We start from the raw sequence: 25,611 nt of genomic DNA on the forward strand, positions 1-25,611 counted from the left end.
AAAAAAAAAAAAAAAAAAAAAAAAAAAAAAAAAAAAAAAAAGGAAAGAAAAGAATAATAATGAATAAGGGGAATACAATAAACAATAAAAAATGAAGTTAAATAAAGTAAAATATTTTTATAAGATTCAAAAACTAATTATTACAAGTCTCTTTGCTTGTTTAACTCTGGAGAAATGCTTACTGACAGTTAATTTTCTGTTATTTAGCATGGTATTAATTAGGATGCTTGGGTTAATGAACTTTGTTTGTTTTGCTTGCTGTCCCATACAGGGATTGAACCCTGGACCTTCATGTTATCAGCACCATGTTCTAACCAACTAAGCTAACTGGCCAGCCAAATGAAGTATTTTACATAGTAGAAAGTTACTATATACAGAGTTATGGTCTTTTAAATGAATTTAGAAAATTAAAATAATACGTTACGTAAAACTACATTGAACTTAATTAATTCAACCAGTAAATAATTGTTTAGAGCTGGCTATAGCTCTATAACTGTGCAAATCCTGGAGGAATAGGAAAGAACCATTTCACACTGGCCCTGGCTTCAAGGCACTTTTACTGAGTCAGCAGTATTTAGTAAGAAATTTATTAAAGAATAATACACTCCATTTTGCAATCAAGGGCCAAAGTATAAAAAACGTGTAGAACATAAAAACAAAATGAAGGGAGAAATCCACGTGAAACAGAATCATGAGGTCTTAAACCTCAGCCTTAGGCAAAGCTTCTTGAAATGACAGGATTTGTGCTGGGTTTTGAAACATAAATGATATTAAAATAGGTCAAGAGAATCCAGAAAGGGCATTCCAAGAATGTGTGCACAAGTGTGTGTGTTCACACACGTCTGTACACAGGTACTTGTGTGATGTGGGGCTGGAGGCAAGTAGGGAGAATATCAGTAAACAGGAACAAAGCCAAGGAAATGTGGATATTATAAGGGGACACACCTGGCTTATTCACCAAGCAGGAGAATTCAGGGCCTTGAATTCAGTCAGGATGTTCGGCCTTGGTATGGAAAGCTGACTGCAGTAACCATATTCTTGAGCGGAGTATGATGTGTTGTTTCTGTTGACTCACAGTATATTTCAAGACCTTTCTCTGCTTCAGGACCATCATTACTTTGAATTTGCTATTCTTAAACTTTGTAAAAATAACTCCATTCACTTTTTTCAATGTTCTGTCTTTAAAGCTCTGAGTCATTTTTCTTGCGTTTAATTGTCCTGTCTCCCATTTTGCTGATGGATTGGCCTTTCTATGTTTCTGTCTTGGCAGGGCAGTGACAAATGCTTCCCAAGCTAAAGTCTCTATGTCTTCTGCTGGTCAGACTAGTCGGGGGGTGACTATGGTCAGTCCTTCCACTGCAGGAGGACCTGCGCAGAAGCTCCAGGGAAATGGTGTGGCTGGGAGTCCCAGTGTCATCCCCACAGCCGTGGTTTCTGCAGCTCACATCCAGACAAGTCCTCAGGCTAAGGTCTTGTTGCACATGACTGGGCAAATGACAGTCAACCAGGCCCGCAATGCTGTGAGGACAGGTAAGGAGGAAACCAGACTGGAACATTATCAGGAAAAAGGTTTACCTGCCTAATATCAGATCTTTTATGACAGATGTTGAGAGAAGTAGGTGTAATATTAAAAGAAACAGGAGCAGGCTCAATGGCACTTTATTATATCTCTTTATTTGGGATAAGCCTGCCCTGCATGCTGATTCAAGCCTGACCTACAGATCTAGAGTCTGTAGGAAATTAGGCTGATCCTAAGAATGTCAATAGTACTTGAAAATATGACCTCTATGGTCAAGATCATATGATCCCAAATCTCACTGCTACTAGCTGTGTGACCACTGCGTGAAACTCTACTAACCAGTGTGCTGATTCTTTTTGATAAACTTAGTCACAAGTCTGTTTCAGACCTAATGGGATCTTAAATAGCTTTCTTAACTTCTGTAGCACTGAAAACCTACCAGGAATCTAGGGTAACAATGGTGGGGTAAACTAAAGCCTTGTGAACTCTGTCAGAAAAACACAAAAGAAGGAAAATGGTTAATAAAGGGACTAGAGGCCAGTGTGGTTGACACTATGGAGTACCATATGGAGACTGGGTTGGTGTCTCTAATGCTGTGGAAAGACTTTCTTGGTAACTAAAGGTTCTTGGGATTATAGCTAAGCTTCCAGGCACTCAACATATTCCAGGGCTGACCTGGAAGGAAAATAGTGTCTAGGGATCCAGCTAAGATTAAGTGCTTTTAAACCACCATAGATCCATTCCTTATTGTAATAAATGCAATAGCGACCTCTCATTATGGTCTTATGGAGTGAAATGATTCATGTTTTAGTGAGCAGCATTTATTAGAAAGTTGAATTTTGCTGTGTTCCCTTCTGTCATCTCCTAGTTGCAGCACACAACCAAGAACGCCCTACGGCAGCAGTGACGCCCATCCAGGTACAGAATGCTGCCTGCCTCGGCCCGGCATCTGTGGGCCCGCCCCATCATTCGTTGGCTGCCACACAACCCCCGCCTCCAGTGGCAGGCCCTGCTGCCCATGTTGCTGCCATCAGCATCAGTCGAGCCAATGCCCCTCAGGCTTGTGCCACAGCTGCTTCTCTCACCTCCCCAAGCATTGCCACTGCCTCTCTGGAGACTGAGCCCAGTGGCCGGACGGTGGCCATTCTCCCTGGACTTCCCACATCTCCTGACAGTGCTTCATCAGCTTGTGGAAACAGCTCAACAACCAAACCAGACAAGGATAGTAAAGTAAGACCGACTTCCTGTTTCCCTGCCTACGTCGTGTCCCATAGTTTCTAGCTAATGAAAGGACCCTTTGTTCAACAGTCCTTTAAATGCTTACCATGTGCAAGTCACTGTGCCGGGTGCTGGGAATACAGTGGGGAAGAAACTCAGGCACCATGCCGTTCTCTTATCTAGAACTTGTGTTCCTCTGCATTTAACCACCCCTAGTTGCCAGGCCCTGTGTTGGATGAAAGGGAGACCACAGTCACTCCTAAATGAGACTTAGTCAAGTCGTCCTTGTGCAGCTTACAGTCTCAAGGAGGAATTTCCTTTCCACTTTACTCATTCTTTCATCGTTTGCTGTCCTCATTCTTCATCTTACTGTTAATAGTTCTGTAAAAAAAATTAAAAGAAAAATTAATAAATGAGGGGGTTGAAACTGTTGATCAGAATGTTTATTTGTGGATTTATTTTACCTACAGTTCATCTAACCATAATCAGCTTGGTTCCTTGAGAGACAGGACTTAAAATATAGGGAAAAAACATTTTCTAAATCCATAGGTTTATTAAAAAAATCTCTCACTTGGGGCTAAATTTCAAAGAAAATAAAAATGGAAAGCAGTGTTTGAAAGACTAACCTGTGGTTGGGTTTAGAGACAAGTGGTTGGAGGCAAGAAAAATTGATAGTGATTAAGTATGAACAGAAAGAGAAGAGATGATAACAAGGTCTGGATGGTTATATTGCAACCATGACTTTTTCCTCAATATTTCATGCATTTTCTCTGAAGCTCATACCAGTTCTGAGAAGCTCTAGGGTAATCATAAACTCTTAGCCACCTGGTTCAGGGGTAATGTATGTCGCTCTATTTAAATGGTTAGGTAAGCCTGTAAACAGGAGTTTATAAGGAAATAAACTTTACAGCCTACTAAAAAGTTAATGTGTAATTGTTTGGTTAACATGGGAGTCTTTGAAAAAGATTGGTATCTGTTCAGTGTTTATAATTAACTTTATTAAACTTATACTCAAGCTGACATATTCAACTTTGTTAATATCGTTAAAAGAATTATATTTATTGTTTAAATTTTAAGGTTTGGGAACAGTATGTCTAAGGGCCCTTGTCACTGATGAGAACAGGGGCTCCTCAGCTCCTGTCCTCCTATGTAGAATTCATTGAATCTCAGACGCTTGAAAGGTACCCATAGTTGACAGAATAATGGCTTCACAAAGATGTCCACCTTCTAATCCCTGAAACCTTCAAATATGTTTCCTAGAATGGCAAAAAGGACTTTGCAAATGTGATAAAATTAAGAGTCCTGAGAAAAGGGGATTAGCTTGGATTATCTGGGTAAGTCAGTCCAATGTAATCACAAGGGTCTTTATAAAAGGGAAGCAGGAAGGTCAGGGCAGAAAAGGAGATGTGGGGCCGGCCCGGTGGCGCGCTGCTACAGTGCGCCGCTTGGGAGCATGGCAGTGCTCCCGCCGAGGGTTCGGATCCCACATACAGACTGGCCGTTCACTGGCTGAGCGTGGTGCGGGAGCAACACCGAGGGTTGCGATCCCGTTGCCGGTACCAGTCCAGTACGGGCGCAACACTGAGGGTTGCGATCCGTTGCCGGTCACGAAAAAAGACAAAAAGGAAAAAAAAAGAAAAGGAGATGTGACAGTGAAACAGAGGTGATATGAGAAGGAGCCGCAAGCCAAGGAATGCAGGCAGCCTCTAGAATCTGGAAAGGCAAGGAGGTAAATTCTACCTATGGCCTCCAGAAGGAATGCAGCCCTCCCAACACATTGATTTTTCAGACCTGTTTTTACCACGGAGTTTGTGGTAATTTGTTACAGCAGCAACTAATACAGGACCTTAAGGGTCATCCTGTTGAGTACTCATCCCTGACAAATGGCCACTGGCCTCTGCTTGGACACCCCGTTAACCTTATGAGTGCCCTAGACTGAGTGGCCCATGCCATCTTCAGACAATTCAAACGCAACTCAGCCTTCTGTCCTTATTCTTTATTTTGAGAGCCACATAGAAAATGTTGAACTCCTTCCTGCGTATTTGTAGGGTTGTCTTTCCCCTTGTGTCTTCTTTTTTCAAGGCTATACTCTTGAAGTTTTTTTCATTTATTCTTTATGTCACAGATTTCAAGTTTTTCCTTCTTAAATCTACTACCTCATTTTACATTCCAAGTCCACTAAAAAGACTTCTGTTGATTGAAACAAATCCTGTAATTCCATGATTATTGTCACTTAAACAATCATGAATTCTCGCAACTATAGTGTCATTAGCCCATATTCCTCTGTCACATCTACGGGGATATCATGGGAGAACTTGCCAGATGCCATGTTGAGATCCAAATGTCTTTTATATGTCCCATACAAACAGTTTCCCAGTTGTCTCCTAATTTCTGCTGTTACTTATTGTTAGCAAGTGTCTCCTGGAAGAGTTTCCTCCTCAGTCTCGTTTCCTTTCCTAAGTGCTTATAAACCTTTCATTTAATACTATTCTAGAATTTCCCAGATGGTCTGCGAAGTGCTTTGTTGTCGTCCTTTTGAAAACTAGGACTACACATACCTTTCTTTGCCTGTTGAGTTAACCCTGACCCCAGTTTCACCAGGATCTCTCAAAGATTATTGGTTGCATTGTGGCTGTTAATTTTCTCTGTACTTTGGGGTGAATTCAGCCTGTCAGGAGTAGTCATGTACTCTTTAAATCCCAATCTCTTCACCCATTTCCCTCTCATCAAGATTTATTCTTCCCTTCCAGTCTGAAGATTATTCCTTTTCTTCTTGCCATGTGAGAACCACCATCCACCCCAAACAGCAGGTCTGTATCTTTCTTGTTCTTCTTGTTTCAAACCTAACTTTCAAACAGCTCTTTAAAAAATTTTTTTTCTTTAGCATTTTTGCAAGTTTAAGCTCATTCTGATCGTTAGCCTTCTAAAATGGCTGTGGGCCATGTTACATTCTTTGTTATGAGCCCTTCTCTTGATCTTTTTGTGCATGTCCTTTAAAAATTTTAGTCCATTAGGCTGCTCCCTGGGGGACCACATTGGTACCTTCAGATACTTCTACATTTTCATGGGCAAGGATAATTTGCAATTGTATGGTTAGAATTTCATTTTTGAGAGCTTTCCCAGTCTTCTTGAAGCATCTTCCCTTTTAAATTTCATGTCATGCATATATTTTCTTTGAACTCTCAGAATCAGTTCTTTTCAACTTTAGAGTTCAAACCTGACTATTGCATCTCTGGGTGCTTTCTTCCAAGTTCTTGAGATTTCTTCTTCATCAGCTGAGCATTTCCACCCTGTCTCGTCTCTGTGTTTCCCCCCAGTTGATCAGAAAATTAGATGCAAAGTTGCAGTTGGCTCAACTTTCTGTTAGAATCAGTGAATCAAAGAAAAAGTGTATTGGAGATTCCAGTTTTACTTGAGACTTGCAGTAAATACCTATGTGTTTGACAATGACCTCGTTAATTCTATCTTCCCTCATCATTTTGGGATCATCATCATTCATTTACCTAGACCTATGAGGTAGTCCATGGTGTTTCTCCCCAAATGATGGCCTGTCAATTGCCCTCTCCTTTTCTCTGTACCCAGATGCTCTTTAGTGGACCACCCACCACTGGTGTTCCACAGAGGCATATACCTTTCTGATGTACACACGGGACTATTGCACTCCTCTCCTGACTGGGCTGTTCCTTTTGAACAATATTTTATTTGGAAATCCTATCTCACAAAGTCTCAGGGATCTCTGGAAGCTGTGTTTTTGTCTCTGAATTAAAATCTCTAATTTTGGTATATGTGCTCTGTATGAGTATTTGATAAATAGGCATCTGAAACTCTATATTTTCAAACATCATCTCAGTTATTTCTTATTTGAAAGCCTGCTAGCCAGTTAGTCTTCTTTCTCTCTGACCCTGATGTCTTCCACAGTGATCAGTCTGACAGCTTTATCTGGATATTCTTCTAACTTCATACTCAGTCCAAAGGCTTCCTATCTCATCAGGTTATTGTGAGGAATAAATATGGAAATGATTGTGAAGCATTTAAAAAGATTCTTGAACCTGATTGTGTTTAACCATCTCTGGAATTTTATATGGCCCTTCCCTTCCCCCTACTGTGCCCTTCCTTAAAGACTCCCTCTATCTCAGACAGCACCCCCTTGTCATTCTCTCTCCCCTTACTCTGCTGTATTTTTTCTGCAGAGAACCTCTTTTACAGCCATGTTTGTGTCTCTGCTAGAGAATGTGAACTACTTATTGTCTTGTTCACTAATGTATTCCCAGAGCCTAGCACATTGCCTGGTTCGTATTACCACTCAAATACCTGTTGAAAGTATGAATAATTATTATTAGACAGTCTCATGAATTAATTTTTTGAGATTCCTTTGCTAAGGACATAGAGGATTATTGGGAGCCTGACTGTGTAGATTATTGAGGACCTTTGACCCAGAAAGACTATTGATCTTTTGTTCATTTCTGTATACGTCTAAGGACATAGAAGGGAATAAAGAGGAAGTCTTAATGGGTAGAATGTTGTCAATTGTGAGTTACTCAAATAAAGTTTATTTTTGCTTAGGAAGGAGCTCTGATTTGATGTTTCCCACATTGTACTCATCCTCTGTTACATGGCTAATAGAAGGGTATTAAGTTGATGTTCAGAAATTATTTTGTATGTGAAAATTACTCTTTTTGGTTATTTGGTGATTATTTTCTGGCAGTTTTTTTTATATATGTGATGTTGTTTTAAATCATCATATCTTCTGAAGAAAACATTATGACTATAAAAACATCATTTCATCTACTTGGAAAACTCATGGGAGATGAATTGTAAAGGTTTATGTTAAATGGTATGCCCCTTTTTTATGCATGCTAACGTTACATTTTTAAAATTGCTTTGCTGCAGTGTAGTCTTTATTAATTCATTCATAGTTTTCATTTCTGCCATTGGATTTTGAAAAAACAGTGGTGTCCTTAGATGATAAGTGTCTGAGTTTGCAAAATTCTCTCTCTCAAGTGGCACATTGTTCTGCTGACATAGAAAACATCAGAATATGATATGAAAAGCACGGTTCCCTGGAACTAGGGAGGCATCTTTCCTGTATTATTTCCCGCAGCCCTGCCCCTGCCCTCTGCCCTCTGCCATGATACCTAATCCTCAGCCTTCTGCTCTGTGTTTAGTCAGCATCAGTTGAGATGATAACACATCCCTTAGAAGTCATTAAAGCAAGCTGTATTTAATGTGTTTAATCATTTGGATGAATCAAGTCATCTTTCTTCTTAATCACTTTAAAGGCTGTTCCCTAAGTGCTATTCAGTTATCTGCTATTTTTTGAGTGCTCAGAATTGCTTTTAAGAAATGTCTTTCTCGCTGTGGCTTGCTGAGATTGTAATTTATCAATGGACTTGATGTTCTTACTGAATCTGCAGGGTTCCAGGGATTAGAGCACTTTCTTACAATGATGTTAAGCTTGGCAGGAGTAGCTGGAAGTTGCAGCTGACTCCTACCTTACACATGTAAGATATTGGATGTTATTCTTTCCCAGTTATTTCTTGGCCCCCCAGACCTGAGGCTCTCTACAAGAACTGCGGCAGTTGTATTGGCACGTGTTTAGTCAGGCTCTTCATTGACTCCTGTGTAGAGGGAAGGCCTTTTTTTCCTCTGGATATGGGAAATCCAAAATATCCTCTTTTATTTATTTAGCCCTGGCACTAGCTATTTTCCTTTCCTTACACTGGTCTCATCCTTTTCCATTTTCTTGTCCTGGCAGCTTTAGTAGGTGCGGGGCTCAGCATTAGGCACTGGGTGAGACACAAAGGTGTATAAGTTATGGTCGCACACTCCAGTGGGCAGTCCAAGTCTGTGGGGTCATTTATTAAAATGCATATAGTAGCCCCTTGGAAGATATGACGTTGAAAGAGTGAAGCAAAAGCCAGTAGGGTGAGTTGAGGTCAGACCTTGAAAAGAAATGCAAAAGGATCTTTCTCAGCATGGGAGAGGGGGTGGGAGAAGCAACTGGTTCTGCTCATCTGTAGCCCAGGTCAAGAGGATACAGAGATGACCTTAGCATTCACTTTCCTATTTCTTGCCCATGAGTTAACATGTACTCCGAGCAGCTTTAGGTGAATGAGAACTATGATATAATTTCCCTGAGATGCTTGCTTATCGTCTAACAGATGATTGCTTTTGTCTCCTTTTTTCTGCCATCCATCTCTAATGGAACCATGTTCTTATGGATTTAGATTTATTTACTCAACGGGTTTTTACTGTATCTGAACTAACTCATATTCCCAAGAAAAAATCCTCAGTGTTTTGTCTCCTGTGGGTCCTTCATAATTCTATTTCCCTGTTAGTGAATCTTAATAATTCCAATTTGCCCGAAGAGTTTGCTGAAGAAATAGTTCTCTCTGAAATGTTTTATTTTCAGACAGTGTTTCCATTCGGAGGACTTGATGTAGTTGACATCTTAGTAAAACAATTTAAAATGATGATGGTAAGCTCGGTCATCAGAAAAAAAATTGATGCTTAGGGTTTGGGAATGAAGGATAGCTGGCTCAAGGTCTGGTTTTTCTAGCAAAGAGGGAAAGTGTCAAAAGAGACAAAAGTTCAAGAGATGGCTTCTGTGGAATGAGATTGCTGGAAGAAAACCTCTTAATTGTACATTTGCTTGCAAAAAGAGACATAAAATGTTTATGAATATATTAAAGCTTTCCTTAAAATGTTGTTGAGTTGTGTTTGGGTTTCTAATCAGATAGGAACTTGCAAAAGAAATGGTTTGACTTCTGTTATTATTGGCTTTTTAAATTTAATAAAGGCGGTGGCATGTGAGAAGTGGTTTAGCCCTTAACGCTGATCAAGGTATCACTACGTGTAAATGATAAGGCTTAAGTCTGTGGATGTGGAGTGAAGTGCCGTTAGGTTTACATTTAATTCAGCATACAGTCAGCTCTCTTACAATAATTAGAGATAAGATAGGCAGAATTTCAGAAAATTAAATCCATAATCTGAAATTTCCATTTTATCCTGAAATGTCTACTGCTTTTTTTTTTTTACCAAACCTGAGATGTGAATTGGTGAAGTTTTTGTTTTACATCTTTTGTATCTACTCCTACCTCACTAGAAGATAGTAATGAACAATGGAATGTGCAAAACAAAAACATGTAGGCAGAAAGCGAGGAGGAGAGGCACCACAGGTTAACACCATGCAACACTTGGCAGCCAAATTGTGAATAAGCAAACATCAACAGAAACAATCTTAGAAGATCAAATCAGTAATCGAATTTGTAAGGCTATGTAGATTATAACAGCAATAGTACTGCCCGTCTCCAACTAATGTTCACATTTTTCTTTTCTAGAAAGAAAAAAAGGGTTTGCTGAAGTTGCTTTCTGGCGCCTCCACTAAACGGAAGCCACGAGTGTCCCCTCCAGCATCACCCACCCTGGAAGTGGAGTTGAGTGGTGGCGAGTTGCCTCTGCAGGGAGCAGTGGGACCTGAGCTGCCACTAGGGAGTGGGCACGGCAGAGCCGGCTGCGCCGCGGATGGGGATGGCCCGGTGTCAACAGCAGCGGCAGGTGTAGCCCCAGCCCAGGAAGCTTTTCATCGCAAGGCAAGCTCCCTGGACTCTGCTGTGCCCATTGCTCCACCTCCTCGTCAGGCGTGTTCCTCCCTGGGTCCTGTCATGAATGAGTCTAGGCCTGTTGTTTGTGAAAGGTGAGTTCAGTGTCGTTCCAGGAAGAAGCTAAGAAATGGACAGCAAGCTTTATGCTGGGATGTTTATTCTGATATTTGAGAGAGTTCTTCACATCCTCCTATATTTTCTTATCTGAATTCATAATCATCAGACACTGACTTTTTTCTACCACTCACTGCAGCATACTCTAGTCTCCTTTTTCCTCCCGTGTTCCTCACATTGGTTAGGTTCCCAGCCTTCTTTTCCTTTATTTTCTCTAGTCAACCACTGCAGATTGTGTCCAGATGAAATTCATCCATCACTGGAAACTTGTTCATATTTACTGACTTCTTCTTGCCTCTATTCGATCATCAGCAATCACTCCCTTTTTTCATCCTTTGTCTTTTTTGTTAAAGGTTTACATCATTACCAGCTAAGAGAATTCTCTTCTTACTCTTCCTGAGCCGGAAGAGTGTGACTGACTTCTCAGTCTTAGTTCTGTCGCCTCCTGACCCAGTGACTTGGTTCAATTACACTCAGAATAATGAGCCTAGTTCTAGTGATTCTGGCCTCTGGAGTTCTAGGAGTATGGTAGGAAAGAAAATATGTTTAATAAGATAAATATCTACTAAGATTATATAAACTAAAAAATGAAGTGTTTGTTGCCCAGGAAAACATCAGGAAGTACACTAAAAATAGTGGACTATTTTCACATAACATATAAATATGTAAACATTTGTTTTAAGTGTCATCTGTTTTATTCTGCAAGCTTCATTTCTTCTGTACCTGCATTTCAAAAATAAAGCAAATTTCTAATTTCTGGAGGTGTTGCCTTTTTAGTAGCATTTTCTATGTCACTGGTTTGAAATCTTACTATAAAGTGTTACACCTTAAAATGACAACTCAGACTGGCTGGTTAGCTCAGTTGATTAGAGCATGGTGTTCATAAAACCAAGGTCAAAGGTTCAGATTCCCATACTGGCCAGCTGCAAAAAATAAAATGATATAAAATGACAATCATCTTACTTCTGTATGTCATATGGAGTCATATGAACATTTTTACCCAGCAGAATCTAAGGTTTTCATTCACATGATTTTTTTGGCACACTTTTTTACTGTGAAGGCTGGCAGGTTAACTCAGTTGGTTAGAGTGTGGTGTTATAACACCGAGGTTCAGATCCCCATACCAGCCAGCTGCCAAAAACATAAATAAAAAGTAAGCTACTGAAATTGGAAAAGAATAAACTTCAAACAACCTATGTGCATTAAGTACAAAGTACACAAATTATACATTTTTATAGTGAGATGAAATAATTTTCAGTAGTTCTACCAGTTTTGAAATGAAACATTACCCTAAAAAAGTGTTTCTTCCCCATAAGCGAGATCATTCTTTCTTCTCATCTATTGTGTTCTTAGTAAAGCTTTGAAATTTTGTCCTGAATTCACTTAGTCTTTTATTTTGAGAGTCAGCCTTTTTTTTTTCTGCACTGTTACTCTGCTTTCCAGGGATAGGGCCTCTGTCCCTGGAGTTAGTCCAGTTACTTGTCTACTTTCTTTTGGTCACAAAGACTCCCTCTCTCCCTACAGGCATTGATTTGCAGTTTTTCCTTCATGACCTGAGGGTCTCTCTCCTCTTTCCCCTGTCATTTGTGGTGTTTGTGTGGCTGTTTTGAGTGATGGTTCACTTTGCCCAGACTCTCCCTAGGCTCAGCTGGGGCCTTGCTGCCTCTCTCACCAATTGTGCATTCCTTTTCAGTTGCCAGATGTCCTCAATCTCTGTGGCTTCTGCATTCCAGCTCCCTCCTCTTAGAGGAGCTCATTTCTAACAGCAGTCTCCTGCTGTTCGGTACAGCTGAAAAGGAGAAATCGCTAAGGGAGACAGGTGATGGCATTTTAGGGTGCAAGGGATGCCCATTAAGATAGGGAACACGGAGAATTTAATGACGGGACAGATGGGCATGGGCACGCTGGAATTCTCTGGCAGGTTTTTTATATAACCATTTCCATTTTTACAAGTGGGAAAGGGGTCTGTGGAGAAGACTCCTGCCCAAGTTTATATTTTTATAATCCCTATGTTCAGTGGAGTATTAAACATAATAGCCAGCCTGACCAACTTTCCACAGGCCTTTGCCTTAATACAATGATGGTAATAGTATTTATATAACTTGAATTCTTAGGCCTCCCCGACTGTAACAACAACAGGAAAGATGTGGAAACATAGGAAAATATTCTATTATCCACTGGGAATGAATTTTTTTGGTTAATAAAAGGCTACCAAGTATATAATTTAGGGATTAACTGTTTCTATATTTCAAACATTTTAATACAATAAAAAGTACCTAATGCTAAAAATGAAGGAAAAATGAACTTCCACATCAGTATGCCTCGGAAAGCATTTGGGATCTTACAGTTCCTTGATTCACAATACAAACATCACCACTCTTGCCTTGGCAAAATGCATAAGCCCAGACTTCTTTTGGTAGAACTTTTACTGATAGAATTTCATAGAAATATTTTTCAGTGTATACTATTGGGACAATATGAGATAGGATTCATATGAGATAGGATTCATACAGATTATAATGAGAACAAGCATAAAATTTCCTCTCAAACCATGATCCTGTCCCATAAATCTAAAGTAAAAGAATGTGACTACAGCAGCCAGTGCTGTCAATGGGAAGAAGTGTTCACGTGATTTAAAGACTTAAGCAATCTCATAATAAGGAAGGATGAACCTTGAAGTGTATTGACAGGTCTTGGTGTCAGCCAAGAGAATTCTCTGAGGAACAGAAGGATCCTTTTGTGTTTGTTAGAGAGACTGACTAAAACAGGCAAGAAGTAGTGTTATATCCTGGAGGCAGAAAATGTATAATTGATGACAGCAGAAGTAATAGAACAAATATTTTAGGCTCTATTTTAGAGGGATTGAGAAGAAATAATTAGGAAATTGCAAAGAGAAAATGGAAATAAAATATTTCAGAAGGGCAAATAAAAGTATGTGTGACAGGTTTTCTTTTTCTTCTCCTAAAACAAATTATAAGGGCTTAGAAAGTCATAGCAAGTCATCTCTGTGTGTATTTTTAAATTTAAGAAATAAAGTGATGACCACATACCTATAAGCCCATATCCTAAACTGGAAAAGAACCTATGATCTTTGATCAGGGATTAAGCTAGAACACTTGGAAACATACAAATTGGATAAAGATAGATTTATAGAAAGGCAGTCAGCTTTAACCAGCATGATTAATTTCTTTGAGACAGTAACAATGAACCCAGTGGGCAAAGCAATGGACATAATTTATTTGGACTTCAAGCAAGCTACAAAGTGAGCTAGTATGGTTTTGCCAGTGAAATTCTTAAATGGATATTAGATTGCTGTGGCAACTGGCAGAAAGCAATAAATGGTGATTCACCCAGACCAGGGTGATGGACATAGTGCCTCCCAGAGCCACAGGAGGGCCAGTTTGGGCTATACCAGAGGAGATTAGAAACAAAAACATGTGAACTACGGAGAGGCCAGAAAAATAAAGGAAATAGAAAGTTTATACTAATAAAAAATTGCAAGTGCTCATTCATAAGGAAGCTGGAATACCATAGCCCAAACCAGGAAGATTGGCAAGACTTTGTTTCTTCAATTCCATCCTGGTAACTATCACCAAAAACTTAATAAAGATCACACAGCCAAGAAGAGGCAGAGGCCCGTTCAGTGCCAAGTTTGTGAGCCACCCCATTGCTTAATTCAAAAGCAACAGGGGGTGCTTTCCAGCAATCAAGGTACCAGTCAGCTTTGCATGATTTTTTTTTTCTTTTTTCAACTAATCTTTCCATTATTTTTATTCATTCATTCATTCATTCATTCAACTGATTATTAAAAAAAAATTTCAAGAGTATAATTCATTGGCTTTATGTATATTCACACTGTTGTGAACCACTCACCACTGCCCATCTCTAGAACTCTTTCATCATTCTAAACTGAAACTGTAGCCATTAAACACTAACTCTTCATTTCCCCCTCCCCCCCAGGCTCTGGCAAACACAGTTCTACTTTCTATCTCTATGAGTAACTTTTCTAGGTACCTCGTAAGTGGAATCATACAATATTTGTCCTTTGTATATGGCTTACTTCACTTAGCATAATGTTTTCAAGGTTCATCCATATTGTAGCATGTATCAGAATTTCATTCCTCTTTAAGGAGATTTGTACATTAAAAAAAATAGTTTTAGTATACAATTAGGCCTTTTTGTCATTTGACATGCCTATTAAGAATATCATATGTATGACGCTAATTAGTTTGAGGCATGTAGAGTATATTTAGCATCATCTCACCCCTCAAGCAGCTTGCGGTCTGGTCTGTTTCTAAATGAAACAGGGACACAGATGGTAATAATACAATATAGAATGTGCTAAGTGCTGTAGAAGTATACGTGGAGGCCTTGGGATTTAGTCAAGCATGAAATTACTTCCAGCCGTGGGGCTACAGATTTCACAGGGGAGAATTAGAGCCAGGCTTTGAGAGATTGATAGGGTGTGGATAGGTGGAGATACCGTCAAAGGAAATTCCCAGTGGAAAGAAACATGTGAGCCAAGGTATGGAGTGGGAGAAGTAAGGACCATATTTGGGGGACATGTTCAGATTTAGGGGAGTGTTTGGTACATTCATGGTGGTAATAGTAGCTGTAGCTATAAAGAGAGATTAAGGCCAGGTCATTGAGAGCTTTGCATACCAGACTAAGGATTAACCTTACAGGCATTGGGAAGCTGTTAATGATTTTTCAGCAATGGTTAGCTACAAATAGAGTTGCTACTTAAGAGTATTTATTAATATGTGAGTTCTGTGTACAATGGATTGGGAACAGGAAGAGATTTGAGGCAGGAGGGACAGATTATTTGACGAGGTGGAAGGTAATGAGGTCATCAGCCGGGATGGTGACAATGAAGGAGTGAATGGAGTGCAGATTTTGAAGGTGGATCAGCAGGTCCCATGGAGGTCCTAGAAGAGTAATCTTTGACTCCTGAGGTTCAGCACCAGCATAATCCAAATGAGGCAGAGGGTGGAGCAGATGTAAAGGCCTCTGCAGCTGTGCTTTACATCTGTTTCTTGGTCTGTAAACATTCTACTTGGCAAAACCTTTCAATGCCTGAGATAGTTGGCCAGTAGTGCCCAGTATTTGGCCTTACTAATCTGTGTTAGAAATTGCTGTGCAAACTACCTCACAGGGCTCAAGGCCAGGATAGGAAGATTTCTAAGTAGAGTGCATTACTGCTGCACCTGGTAGTCTTCATAGGATCAAGACTGTGTCACAGTTTCCATTATGCACATGGTTTCTCATTCCATCCCCTAGAGGTTTATAACTTAGCAATGAAAATTCGCTCCTACTGGGAACTTGGCAGGAAGATTATGTTCTTAGCCCAGCAGCAGTTCTAGTTAAAAAAATTTTTTTGACAAATTGGTTTAGTGCATTTTATAAAATGCAAATATTAATCTAATTCACTTCAAGTTTTTCAAGAACTATTTTTGTTCCATTTCACCTTTAAGGAAACTTGCAGAGAACTAGTAGGGAATACTTCTCATGAAAGATCTGTTCTGAATATGTTTTGAGTCACTTGTACATCTTTTTTCCAAAATTGTAAAGCTCTGCTTAAATTTTAACTTGCCCCAAATAGCAGCTACATCATTGCTTTTTACATAGGTTTTTAGCATATTGGCATCAGACTTGAGAAATCTCATCTGGATCCTCCCTTCAGATAAAGTCATGGTGAAATTATTTGTCTTGCAAGAGATCCCAAAACCCTAACTCTAAAATTCATCAAATCTCAGTTTGTCAAGAATCAGGAATTCCCTAGTTTGTTTCCTGGTTTGAAGTGCCAGGCCCCTGCCTACTCTTGCCTAAGCCATAGGATCATAATGGGATCTAACATTTTGGGGTTTTGGCCGGCCCGTGGCTCACTCGGGAGAGTGCGGTGCTGATAATACCAGGGCCACGGGTTCAGATTCCATATAGGGATGGCCGGTTAGCTCACTGGGTAAGCGTGGTGCTGACAACACCAAGTCAAGGGTTAAGATCCCCTTACCAGTCGTCTTTATATGGAAAAAAAAAAAAAAGATAACATTTTGGGGTTTTGGCCGGCCCGTGGCTCACTCGGGAGAGTGCGGTGCTGATAATACCAGGGCCACGGGTTCAGATTCCATATAGGGATGGCCGGTTAGCTCACTGGGTAAGCGTGGTGCTGACAACACCAAGTCAAGGGTTAAGATCCCCTTACCAGTCGTCTTTATATGGGAAAAAAAAAAAAAGATAACATTTTGGGGTTTAAGTATGTGTCAGACACTATACTCAGAGAATCACACTTATAATCTCACTACACTACATTTTAAATACTTGTTTAACTCATTTGAGTCCTATTGTACAAAAGAGGAAACTGAGACCAAAAGAGCTGAGAAAACTGGCCCCAAATTAAGCTGTTCTGGATTGACCTGAAAGGCTATGTCACCCCCCAGGCCAGGACTTCTCCCACAGTGCAATGACTCCTCCTTCATTTCATGCTTGATTGAACCCTGAGCCTTGTGGTCTCTAAATGTTCATTTTGGATTAGCTGAACCTTTCTTGGAAATGATAAGCCAGACTCTGTGCTATGCTTTTGCTTCAGATCTTGGAGGGTAATTTGGTCCCTGTTCCCAAAGGAGCTCAGGAATCGTTTGGGCAGCTGCTTAGCCTTTGCAGAGGTGCTTTTTCTGGAACTCTTGCTATGGTCTTTCTTAATGTGAGTGGATTCTGGTTTTTATGGGATAGAGATTGGTGAAAAGACCAGACTCTAATGGGTTTCAGAAGTTTTGGGGCAGACCTATAGCATATGTTCTATTATTTTGGGGGGTTGTGGGGGAAGTGGCTGGGTGGTACAGGGATCCGAACCCTTGACTGTGGTGTTATCAGCACCATCAAGTGAGCTAACTGGCCAGCCTGTGGCTGTCATTTTTAATCCATAACATTCTTCACTTGCAGTCAAGAGTGGTCCTGTGAGACTATTAACTTATTCTTTGACTTTGGAACCAAATGAAAGTAGAAACTCAATCACCTTTATGACTGAATACTCATTACTTAGCATCAAATAGAGAAAGATGTGTATCCACATTTATTTGTTATCTGTTGCTGTGTAACAAATTAACTCCAAAACTTAGTGGCATAAAACAATAATAAACATTTATTATCTCACAGTTTCTGTGGGGTGAGTAATTAGAAAGCAGCTTATCTGGATGGTTCTAGCTTAGGGTATTTCTTGAACTTGCAGTCAAGATGTCAGCCTGAGATGAAGGCTTGGTTGGGGCTGGAGGATCCACTTCCAAGGTGGCTCATCTGCATCACTGATGGCTGGTTAGTTTTGGCTTTTGGAAAGAGGCCTCAGTTCCTTACCATGTGATCCTCCCTGTAGAGATGTTTGAGTGTCCTCACAACATGGCAGCTGATTTTCCCCAGAGTGAAAGATCTAAGTGAAAGTAAAGTGGAAGCCACAGTGCCTTTTAAAATCATACACTGTCGTTTTTGACATACTTTATTGGTCACACAGGCCATCCCTACACATTATGGGAAGAGACTACACAAGAGTATGAATCCAGGAGGCAAGGATCACTGGGCCCGTATTCAAGGTTGGCTACCGTACACCACCATTTTTGCCCCCTTTGGTTAGGAAAAGCAAGAGAGGAGTAAAGGAGAGAAATACTGCTGGAAAAATAAAGAAGAATAAAAGGATATGGCACATAAAACAAGTCACCATAATTCCACATAGGGAGACTTAGGAGCATAGAGGCAGGCAGATAGATATTATTAAACCAACAAGGGCAGGCTGGTTGGCTCGGTTGTTTAGAGCATTTGTTGTAACAACAAGGTCAAGGGTTCAGATTCCCTACCAACCAGCCACCAAAAACAAAACAAACCCAACAAGGTTTCTGGCTTCTTAAAGTGACAATTACACCTTTTCCCACTGATATCTGAGTTGAGAACTAAGGAGAAACATACACAGATATCAGAATAGTGGAGATCAGAATGTCAACCTCATTACTGATGGTGGTGGATTGAATTTGTGGCTACAGTCCTCCCCTTCATGTCTGGATCTAGGGACAACCTTCCTGAGAGAGAATTTGGGTATGTAGAGTAGATGAACTTCCTCAGGATTGTTTGCCCATGTCAAACTCCAATTTAAGGGACACAGAGACTTTCAGACCCACCTCCAGAAAGTAGGCCTACCCCTGACCTCTGACCCATGACTCCTCTGTGCCTGCAACACACAGAGGCAAAACAGAACCCACTCAGCCTGTAGGCAGGCAGGTCAGGGGGGGCAATCTCTCTAATGATATGTGCACTCCTATCTTCTGAGAGAAGAGGGAGGGACAGAAATGGTTCCCCTCCTGGGAAGTGGAACAAAACTTGCCTTCTGTATGACCAAGATACAAACACTGAGAAGGGGTGAGAATGGCTGTTCCTGGAAAGGTCACTCTAACAAACCATTCTGGGCCATCAGTAGTGGATCGATACACATATCCAAACCCTGTCTTCGTTAATACCAAGTCTCTACTAAACAGAGTAGTTGTGTTTTGAGTTGTTTCACAAACAGTTACAAACATGTTTGTGCTATTTCCTATCCTGTTTATGTTAAAGTCTCGTGCACACTAATAGTACACCATTTTTATCACTTTTGAACAACCTTAACTAAAATCTCTCTCTCTTTTGTAGGCACAGGGTGGTGGTTTCCTATCCTCCTCAGAGCGAGGCAGAACTTGAACTTAAAGAAGGGGATATTGTGTTTGTTCATAAAAAACGAGAGGATGGCTGGTTCAAAGGCACATTACAACGTAATGGGAAAACTGGCCTTTTCCCAGGAAGCTTTGTGGAAAACATCTGAGGAGACTAACGCTGAGAAGGCTTCATATCACATCACAACAAAATAGCACAAAGCAATTTAATGAAAAGAGCACATGTGTGGACTTCCAGATGGTCAGGACATGAGTGAAGGGTTGGTGTGTGACTCCAGTGCCCCCAGCACAGTTACACCAGCGAGCAGAGTGGAGAAGGTGGTGTGTGGGTGCCCTCGCTCCGGATTCTGATGTGTCAGGTGTGCCTTGTACTGTCTGATGTACTCTGCAGAGAAACCTTTTTTTTTTAAAGATATATAATTAAAATGGACAATTGTTTACAAGGCTTAACTAATTTATTCGCTTTTTTAAACTTGAACTTTTCTTATAACAGATAAATTCTTTGGATTATGATTTTAAGAAATTATTAATTTATGAAATGATAGCTAAGGAGAAGCTGGATTATCTCCTATTAAGAGCAAGAGATTCTTTTTGACATAGAATGCAACACTCCCCCCCCCCGCCCCGGGTATATTTTGGCATTATGTTTTGCTTCTTTAAGACAGAAATGCCATTCTCTAATTTGGTTTTCTTCTTTGGGAAACCAAACGTACAACTGAATCATTATCAATAAGGGTCTGGGGTAGGGAGACAGAAACTTGAGAGAAGTTAGTGATTCCCTGTCTTTCTAATTTGGTCAAAAATCACTCTTAAGACCTAGTCCTCAATTTAATTTTGTGGGTTTTTAATTTTCCTAGAATGAAATCAGTGAAGTGATGAGGAAGATAAAGCACAAACCCTTGAGCAAAAATGTATTCAGAAGTGTATTTAGTTTTATAACAGGTGAAACTCAATTCAGTGGTTGGAAGGTAGGAGAAATTGAAGTTGTCTGAGAATGGCTATGAAACGTAATTTCCCATTTTACCCCAAGTGATCTGCATGCCCAGGACACAATAAAATGTTTGTGAGATAGTGGTGGTAAGTGATGCACTTGTGTTAAAGTCGAAGGCTGTTAAGAAACACTGTGAAAAGTTTACATTCATCCATTGTGATTCTTTCCCCAGCGTCTTGCATGTGTTACTGGATTCCCACAGTAATGAGACTGTGCATGGTGTGTATATTTCATTGCAATTTCCTGTTGAGGTTAGTTTGCACTCGGAATTGACCAACGACACTTGGGGTGTAAAATAAACAGTATTCTCTTCTCTGCTCCAAAGCCACTACTGACCAAGGTCTCTTGAGTGCACTTGCTGCCTCTGGCTATGGCATCCATTAGCCACATTACTCAAGTCATTAGTGAAAATGCTCTTTTATGTCCTTCCAGCAGATAGATCTAAAGGACAAGTTTATGCAGGAAACTTCTCCTGTGACTTTTCTATTGAAGCTCTGGAAGGCTTGGCGGGAGTGAATGTGCCCACACCTTACAATTGTGGCAGGATCCAGCTGAGCCTGTCTTTTTATATCCATTCTTTGATGTCATTGGCCTCTTCCACCAGTTTCATTATGGTGCCACGCAGTCGTGCGTCTGGGTAGTCCTGAAAACAAAAGGAGGGAAGACAAACTGGTAGTAAGATTGTTACCACAGTTTTCTCATGAGAAATCAGTCCAATAAACAAATCTTTTCATTTTTTTACCTTTAAGAATTAAAACTGGGAAACAGAAACATGAACTGAAAAGTCTTCTTGCAATAGCAAGAGTTTCATGGTCTTAAAAAGATATATTATGTGGTTGAAAATGAAATCATTCCTAAATTAACCATTTATATATATATTTATATATATATATAACACTGTACATTATGTTCCTGTGTGTTGAATTTTTTAAAAATACTTTACTTGGATATTCATGTAATATATAAAGGTTTGGTGAGATGAACTTTAGTTAGAAAAAAAAGCTGGCATCAGCTTTCTTCTGTGTAAGTTGACACCAATGTGTCATAATATTCTTTATTTTGGGAAATTAGTGTATTTTATAAAAATTTTAAAAAGTAAAAAGACTACTACAGGTTAAGATAATTTTTTTTACCTGTCTTTTCTCCATATTTTAAGCTATGTGATTGAAGTACCTCTGTTAATAGTATCTTGGTATAAAATTTCATCTGTTAATAGATCATTAGGTAAAATAATGTATGGGTTTTATATTGGTTTTTTGGAGACAGTAGGTGGAGATTTTGTAGCAAGGACTTGTTACACAGTGATATGGTAATGATAAAATTGCAATTTATCATTTGTTTTCATGTTAATAATTTGATGACTGGATAAAAGGTTTCAAAATTAAAATTTGATGTTCAACCTTTATGTTTCCTTTGAATCAATCCTTAAAATTTTGTTTTTGTTTTTGTTTTAAACCTGGGACACATTTGATTTAATTGCACAAAACTTCTTCACATACACCTCAAACAGAAAACGTCTACAAGAATCAAATTTTTTTTGAAATTTTTTATTTTTTATTCTTAATTGACACATAATAGTTGTACCTTATATGGGATACAATGTGGTGTCTGGGTACATGTATACAGTGTGTAATGATCAAATTCAGGTAATTAGTATATCCATCACCTTAAACATTTGTCATTTCTTTGTGTTGGGAACATTCAACATCCGCTTTTCTAGCTATTTGAAATTATGCAATAACTTGTTGTTAACTGTAGTCACCCTAAGGTGCTGTAAAACACTAGAACTTACTCTTCCTTTCTAGCTGTGGTTTTATATCTGTTGACCAACTTCTCCCTACCTCCCTGGGCCCCCTCCCCTTCCCAGCCTCTAGTAACTACTATACAAGAATCAATTTGGTGGTTATGATACCTTTGGTGGTTATGATTCCTTCAACAAAGAAACATTTTTTTAGCTTCCCAAGAAGCTTAAAGTCTTCTTAAAATCATTTGTGTAGTCTGACAGGGTCTGCATAACACTTCTATTCCCGCCTCCCCCTTCAGGTTTACTAAAATAATCTGGTGAGTGCTAGAAGTTGTCTTTGCCGTAGAAGCAGACCCATAACCAACCATGTGATAATCCATAGGTCTCAGCATGACTTGGAAACATAATCTTTAGACTCACGATGATTTTAATCTTCCATGAAACGAAAGGACCATGTAAGCATGTTAAAAAGAATCTTCCTGTTAACCTTTGGTTCTATCAAATTACTTAGGTTAAAAACCAGAAATTCTTGGGCAGGCCCGTGGCTCACTCAGGAGAGTGCAGTGCTGACAACAAGTCAAGGGTTAAGATCCCCTTACTGGTCATCTTTAAAAAAAAAAAAAAAAATCACAAGTTCTTGGTTGTATCATAGCTTTGCCAAAAACTACTTTTGTAATCACTTGGGCAGGTCAACTATTACTTAGTTTCCTCCTTAGTTACTGCCCTGCCTATCCCACTGGGTAAAGGTGGGGAACAAAGAATATAATGTCACTGTTTTGAAAGTCCTAATGTGTGGCGTTAATCTAATCTCTGGTTTCAAATATTTCCTCTTGCTCCCTTGGAGTATATGATATAATGCCTTTCTGAATCTAATTGGATTTAGAAAGAACAAATTAAGGCGATGTTTTCAACTGCTATGCATTTAATTCTCTATTCCTATGATAATAAGACAACATTTTCATACCTCCAGAAGTTCAGGTGAATATTTCAATCCGGAACTATAAACAACATTAGAAATCAGGTTTGGAAAGTGCTTTTAGTAGATATTTGACTAAGTTCTACAACTCCTTGTGTGTATTTGTGTGAAAAAATTTTTTTTAATGTGTTTGAACCAATTTAGCTATTTCCTTATCAAGGTAGCAACCTATTGAAATTACACCTTTCCAAGAAATAGAATTTGCCAGTCTACCAAAATAAACAGGGGAGTAACCCTCACTAACTCCTATGACTCCAGGCTGTAATGGAGTATGCTGGGGGACCTTGCTCTGCTGGTTAGTAATTATCACCAGAGGCAAGAAAGAGTAATTAGAGTGAGTGGTAACCAGCCAATGCGAATGCAACAGTTTTAAAATACCCTCTGTCTGGTTTATAAATGAACATTTTTTTTTTGTTTTCTTTTATGTTTCCTATTAATAACTTTCTGACTTGGCTATTTAGAATTTCATTTCAGAAACACTGCCTGGATCTTACTTAATGCAAATTCTTATTGTAATACGATGATCCAGACTCCCAGTAACCATGTTGAAGGTATTTGCAGTTGGCATTAATCTTTGGGCCACCATTTAATACTATTATCGTAGGGTTAGACTACTTTAATGGTACTAAGTCTCCAAAGATAACGGAATTATCCCAGCCAGCAATCAGTGATCCAGTTGCCACAGTTATTGCTTACATCTTAGATAAGAAAGTTGGTTCCAAGAGCTCTTTGACCGTGGAGTTGAATCTTTCAAGGTCTGAACACTTACAAAAGTACTAGAAGAAACCATGAAAGACTTTGGAGAGGAAAGGCCTTGCTCAATATGACTCAAAATCTAGAAACAAACAAAAAGAATTTTGATAAATATGTACATGACAAAACACCATTATCAAAGTCAGAATAATAATGGAAAAAAATTATAACCCCTTTAGCAGACAGAGATAATTTCCTTTATATATAAAAAGTCTCTACAAATAAAAACTAAAACCCCAAAAGTAAATTGACTAAGGATTTGTGACAAACTGCCAATTGCCTCTCAATATATCCATTTTCCTCTTTTCTCTTATTAACTGCTAACTGGTAAATGTGCTCAGTTAAAAAGCTCATTTTCCAGTCTCCCTGATGGTTAGATGCAACCATGTTCCTAAGTTCTTTTTGAGATACAAGTAAAGTATTAAAGGGAACTTCCGGCGAGGCTTCTTAGAAGAGGGATGCACACATCCTTCGGCTGTTTTGTTTTTCCCTTTCCAGCCTGCAGTGTAGATGGGGTGGCTGGTTCTTCAGCAACTATGTTGAGCATGTTTTGTATATGTTTATGAGATGGTCAGTCAGGTGTGGCCACAAGAGGAGGCAGAGGACATGCTCAGAAAAAACAAAGTTTATTATACTCACAGGTCCTGGAGACAGAAGGCAGGGTTGGGAAAGACATTAGCATGGCCAGGATGCAGAAAACAAGAGTGAAGGAAAGGTTCCACGGGAAAGGCAAAGCAGGGCAGGGTAAACACTTTAGGATTGGCTTATTTGAATAACTTCAGCAGGCTTCGAGCTGTAGGGGTGGTCTCCAATTGCCTGGTACCCGGTCCTGGGGTGCTGGTAGAGGAGGTGTGGTTCTGCAACCTTTAGGGTGCGTGCTCCCACACTGGGCCTTCTGCTGTCTCTAAGAACTGGCTAGCCCCGAAAGGAGCAGTCTCTCCTCAGAATGTTTTTTTTTTAAAGATTTCAAAACATCATAATATACAGAAAAAATTTAAATATTACAATGCAAGCCATAAAGTGACCTTTAAGGTGGAAGACATGTACTAATGTGGTGAAGTAAAAAAGGAGCCTGAGACCCTGGTATACTTGAAGCTTTTATGCCAGCCTGATAGGGTTTATGTGAGAATAAACCCTTTGAGTTGAAGCCACTGTAGTCGATCTCTTACCCACAACCAACCTGACTGATACCAATATAAACCAACAAGTTCATCAAAAAAGAAATGCAAACATATTAAAAGGGGTTCCACCTGATTCCTAATGTAAATGCACATTAGCAACAGTGAAATACTTTTCCCCTATAAAATTGGAAAACTAAAAAAACTTGAAATCATTGTGTTGGCAAAATGAGCACTCAATATTTTGCTGATGAGAATGTAATTTAATAAAATGTATAGGGAAAACAGTCTAGAAAATATCAAAATTACAAATGCATTTACTCATTCTACTTTTAAGAATTTGTCTTCCATAGCTGGCTGGTTAGCTCACTTGGTTAGAGCACAGTGCTGATAACACCAAGCACCAGGGTCAAGGGTTCAGATCCCTGTACCTGACAGCCACCAAAAAAATTAATTAATTAAAAAATTGGTCTTCCAGATATACTTATTCACCAAGTGTAAAATGTCAGTACCATTGTTGGGAAAATGAAACAATTTGGTCAGGCTCCCCTTGCCTCGGGCTGGTTTGGTAACATCGTGTGTGTGCGTGGAGTAAATGAGCCTGCACTGCAGCGCAGCTTTGGCTGGTGTTTACTGCCTCAGGCACGTGCCCTGTGCGGCCATGTTTTTCCAGACCTGCAGCTTCCAAGGACCGTGTGGCTGGTTACCTAGCTTATAGACCTGCATGAAGGGGTCTGGTGACCCAGCCTGGCATGTGAAGGGTTTGTGACCCAGTCTGTGAATGGGCTTGAGGGGTCTGGGAGCTCCAGACCCAGCTCTAGCTCAACCATTGGCCCAGTCAGTGTAGGATTACCAACAGGTAAAAGAGCCGTGAAAACTAGCGTGGTTGC

General features: G+C 39.7%; 1 protein-coding gene across 1 annotated transcript in view; it reads left to right on the forward strand.

The window, feature by feature from the left end:
• The window catches only part of SH3RF1 (SH3 domain containing ring finger 1), a 167,599-nt gene extending 148,188 nt beyond the window's left edge, over positions 1 to 19,411 (forward strand). The window contains exons 9-12 of the mRNA XM_008570592.1: positions 1,271 to 1,530; positions 2,388 to 2,749; positions 10,078 to 10,433; positions 19,120 to 19,411. Of these exons, the coding sequence (XP_008568814.1) occupies positions 1,271 to 1,530; positions 2,388 to 2,749; positions 10,078 to 10,433; positions 19,120 to 19,288 (1,147 nt within the window). The 3' untranslated portion in view covers positions 19,289 to 19,411. The remainder of the gene's footprint in view (positions 1 to 1,270; positions 1,531 to 2,387; positions 2,750 to 10,077; positions 10,434 to 19,119) is intronic.
• The last annotated feature ends 6,200 nt before the right edge of the window (positions 19,412 to 25,611 follow it).

Source organism: Galeopterus variegatus, unplaced genomic scaffold (assembly GCF_000696425.1).
Source record: "Galeopterus variegatus unplaced genomic scaffold, G_variegatus-3.0.2 Scaffold618, whole genome shotgun sequence".
In the NCBI taxonomy this organism is placed as follows: Eukaryota; Metazoa; Chordata; class Mammalia; order Dermoptera; family Cynocephalidae; genus Galeopterus; species Galeopterus variegatus.